Source organism: Gavialis gangeticus, unplaced genomic scaffold (assembly GCF_001723915.1).
Source record: "Gavialis gangeticus isolate Ggan-Ray unplaced genomic scaffold, GavGan_comp1, whole genome shotgun sequence".
In the NCBI taxonomy this organism is placed as follows: domain Eukaryota; kingdom Metazoa; phylum Chordata; order Crocodylia; family Gavialidae; genus Gavialis; species Gavialis gangeticus.
In genome coordinates, this window is record NW_017728993.1 from 35021838 (window position 1) to 35025982 (window position 4145).

A 4145-nucleotide genomic window follows, 5' to 3' on the forward strand; every position below is an offset into this window, starting at 1 on the left:
GCAGATGCTCAGAAACCCTCAAAACCATCTACACTACCCAACTGCTGGGCTTGTACAAGTGTAGCAGGTATGAATAGTTGGGGCTTGTTTCTTGGCAACAGTCCTGGATTCAGCAGAGAAGTGACACAGCTGGGCTGAAAGACTGCAAAAAAGTATATTTTTAACCCAGATTATCTTTCTGCTGAAAACAAATTAGAAAAAAAAAAAATCTTTCAACAAATTATTTCCCAAAAATGGGATAGAAATGTCCCCGCAGTCTCCCAGAATAGTAGTTTTGTTTTACAAGTGTCTCCTAATCCTTCTGCAACTGAACATATAGTACTGCAGGTGTAGAGCATTTCAGGCAGTGTTCTGTACCATAATTTCTGTGTTCATTTATCTTATTTCTAGCTGCAGTTTTGTCACATCAAACTGGGCAACAACTAGATGCTTTGAAAATACATTTGCCAGAAGCATAAAGGATTATATTAAACACAGATTTACAATGGCCCTCACACCTTGGTTATCCAATTTTTCAACATGATTTTTCAGCATTCTCCACTGGTTTCTAATGCTGTTGGTCAGTTGCTCTCGCACGGTTTCACAGGAGAGTTCCCACATGTTCTCTTTATTTAATTCCCCAACATCTTCTTCTATATCTGACAGCACCTGTAAAAATAAAAACAAGTATGTTGCAAATCAACCTTCTCATTTATTTTAATACTTTTCTAATAGTTTAATTAACCATGAGGGAAAAAATCCCACATGAGGGACAAGATATCTTCAGTTTTCATGCACAGACACTGGTCTCCCTCAATGTATGTATTTAAGAAGTTCTGGAGGGCACATTTTCCATGTCAATTCTTAGGGGCCGTCATCCTTCGTGGGCAGAATAAAACTCTCTCTCTCACAACTTGAAGTAGTGTTTTAAGCTTCTGAGGAGTTCTGCTAACTTTTCCCAACACACCAATTCAGGAAGTAGGGAGTTCAATATAAAGCATAGGACCCAACTTCAAAAACATAGGGATAATGTTTGTATATCTTATCTATAGATTTCTCATCTAGGAAGAGACAGGATGAGAATTATCCTGTGAAAAAGTAGGTAACTAGCCCTGCCTCTTCCTTTTCATCCACGGCACATCTGTGAGGAGAGAGGCCAAAAAGAAGTGGTAAAGGACAGAACCATTCAATGAAACCGGAACACTGTCCCATCCCATTCCCTTTTTGTCCTGACCCACACAGTACAAATCCTCTATCTTCAGAAGTAAAAAAGGAGGACAGAATACACACCAAAAACAGACAAGCTCCAAACAGGGAAAAAACAGTATGTAGTGACATTTATGCCTTCAAACTTAATTTGTTCTCATCCTGCAAAAGTAAGTTCAGTATTTTACTCCATTCCATAAAGGAACCCTTTCTTATGTGTATAGAGCCTAACACAAGGAGGGCCTAATCCTGCTGAACCTCTGCATGCTATTCTGTTAACAATGAGCATCACTGTTTTTATTAATAGTGTCCCGCTCCCAAGCTTCTTATTCCAGGCCACTAACCTCATGTCACTCAATATAAAGTTGCTTATAAAGTAAGAAGAAGCAATTACGGATGCAAGCATTTGAGACAGAAAAAGTATTCAGAGTTATTTGTTTAAAATCATTAGTTAATCAAAGTTCAATTCAGACAAGCTTCTACTCTATTTGTAGTTTTGCTTTAAAAACAGCCTCCATCCTCAAGTACTTTTCTTCTATTTAAATTTAAATAAGTTCCCCAATAACTTTTAATTATTTTCTCACTGTTCCAAAGCATTAGACAATGACTAAGCAGAGCTTGTCAAAACCTTTCCAACATTTTCCTATTGGAAAGCGCCAGTTCATTGAAAGCAAAATAATTCACTGGGTATACAAGCTTTGATAAACCTTTCTGATGGAATACAGGCAACGTTTGACACTTGCCTGATATAGACAGGTTTCACAGCTAGCTGTGTTTTTAAAATTAGATACAAAGAATCTTCATTTTGGAGGAAGGTCTAACAATCTGGTTTAATCCCATTCAAAATCAAACCAATTTTCAAGCATCAAAACAGCCAGTGAACTACTGTTCTCATACTCTGACTAGAACTCCTCACTATGAATGATTCCATTCTCAGACGCTGACAAAGCTGTCAAAATGACCATTTTTTTCATTAGTAAGTCTGCTTAAAATTACTAGTTACTTTGCATACCTTATATACACACACACATTCACAATAAGGCTAAACAATTTCTTTAAAAACATTATTTCTGTTCATATAAGTAAGAGAAAGTAATATTTAGCAATTTCTGCCTAAACATCAGAACTAAATACAGGTCTGCTTTTGAGACGAATTCTTGTAAGCACATAATGCTTTAAGTGGAGTAGATTTTTAAGTGTCTTCAGAAGTAAAAGTTGCTTTGATATCCACACTGGAAAAAACAACCATACATCTTCTACTCGGTACTTGTTCTGTGCTGGTTAGTCATGTTACAGTGTAGGAGTGGTTTAATGGGGGTTAATTTTGGATTTCCTCACCCCATGTCAAATTGTAAAAAAACCATATATCAGAAAAAATAAGCAAATAATTGGAGAAGTTTGAGCTAGTCACTGAAGAACATAACATTTCAAAGCATACAGACCTATTACTCCCCTCTATTTGCCTTGGTACATATATGTTCATACAAGCCTACTCCTACAACACAATTTGCCCATCTGGACTCTTGAGCTTGTGCTGACCCTTACTGACCATCCTGGAGTGCAGCCAAAGATGGAGGTCCACTCATACAATTCATTTGTAGAACTGGTGACATAGCATATAACATATATACACCAAAAAGCTATTCAGGCAGAGGATAAACTCAACAATACTAGTACATTCAACCTAAAAATTAACTTATTTTTAAAATAAGGAGTGAAACAGTTAGCATTACTAATAATAGTACTAAACACATAGGAGGCCCATTTAGCCTGCCACAGGATACAACTAAATCTCTATGAAGTTAAGGGGAGTGTACTCATATCCTGTTGTCAGAGCAGTGGGTGTTAGCAAATGAATCAATTACATACAGCCCAATTCCTTAAACTGCATCATGTTCTCTTAATTACACTCACCAGCAAGCTGTTAGACATCCCATCAATCCATGTTTCAATTCTAAATTAGATTTTTTTTAAAATTCCCATAGGCTTATCCACACTTTCATGCTCACCCCAGCCAAAACACACTCAAACCTAGACAATGCATGACACAAACTGAAGGGCAGTTTGGGGAAGTTGATATTTATTTACATACTAGCTAAAGCTGACATTGGCGCCCAGGGTGGATGACTGGACACCCTCTGGATTAAAATCCATGGGGAACATGGCACAAGGGACACGATGGTGGGAGTCTGCTACAGACCTCCTACCCAGGATCAAGAGCTTGACCAGGAGTTTGCCAGGGAATTGGCTGAGGCTGCACGCTCCCAGTGCATGGTTGTCATGGGAGACTTCAACTACCCAGACATCTCGTGGGAAGAGCACTCGGCCAAATCCGAGCGGTCATAAAGCTTTCTCGTGCATGGACAAGCTCTGTCTGACACAAGAAGCCTACGGGCTGACGAGAGGTAAAGCACTGCTCGACCTGGTACTGGCAACAGGGGACAACATTATCAGTGACCTAATGATCAAAGGGAAGCTGGGTGACAGTGACCACGAACTGATCACCTTCACCATCTGCCATAAAGCTGACAAGTCAGTCAGCAGTACAGAAGTCCTTGACTTCAGGAAAGCTGATTTTGATAAGCTAAGGAGGCTTGTCAGTGAGGCCCTAAGGGACCACGACCCAAAGGGGAGGGGAGTTCAGGACAAGTGATCGTTCCTCAAGGGAGCGATCCTGGATGTGCAAGGAAAGTCTATTCCGCCTTGGAGGAGAGGCAGCAAAAGGGCACAGCCCCCTTTGCTCTCCAGGGAACTAGAGGACCTCCTGCATCTAAAAAGAAAGACCTATAAAGGATGGAGGACTGGCTCCACCTCCAAGGAGAAATACTCTGACAGGTTACAGGGGTGGGCGGATGAGAATAGGATGGGATTCAACACTGACAAGTGCAAGGTGATGCACCTGGGGAGGAAGAATCAGCACCATACCTACAGGCTGGGGAACTCCCTTCTTGTCAGTGCAG

At 40.2% G+C, this 4145-nt stretch overlaps 1 protein-coding gene across 5 annotated transcripts in view; it reads right to left on the reverse strand.

The window, feature by feature from the left end:
• The window catches only part of SSX2IP (SSX family member 2 interacting protein), a 45053-nt gene that overhangs the window by 10101 nt on the left and 30807 nt on the right, over positions 1–4145 (reverse strand). For all 5 annotated transcript variants that reach the window (XM_019501531.1, XM_019501530.1, XM_019501534.1 and 2 more), the window contains one exon: positions 498–648. In XM_019501531.1, the coding sequence (XP_019357076.1) occupies positions 498–648 (151 nt within the window). The remainder of the gene's footprint in view (positions 1–497; positions 649–4145) is intronic.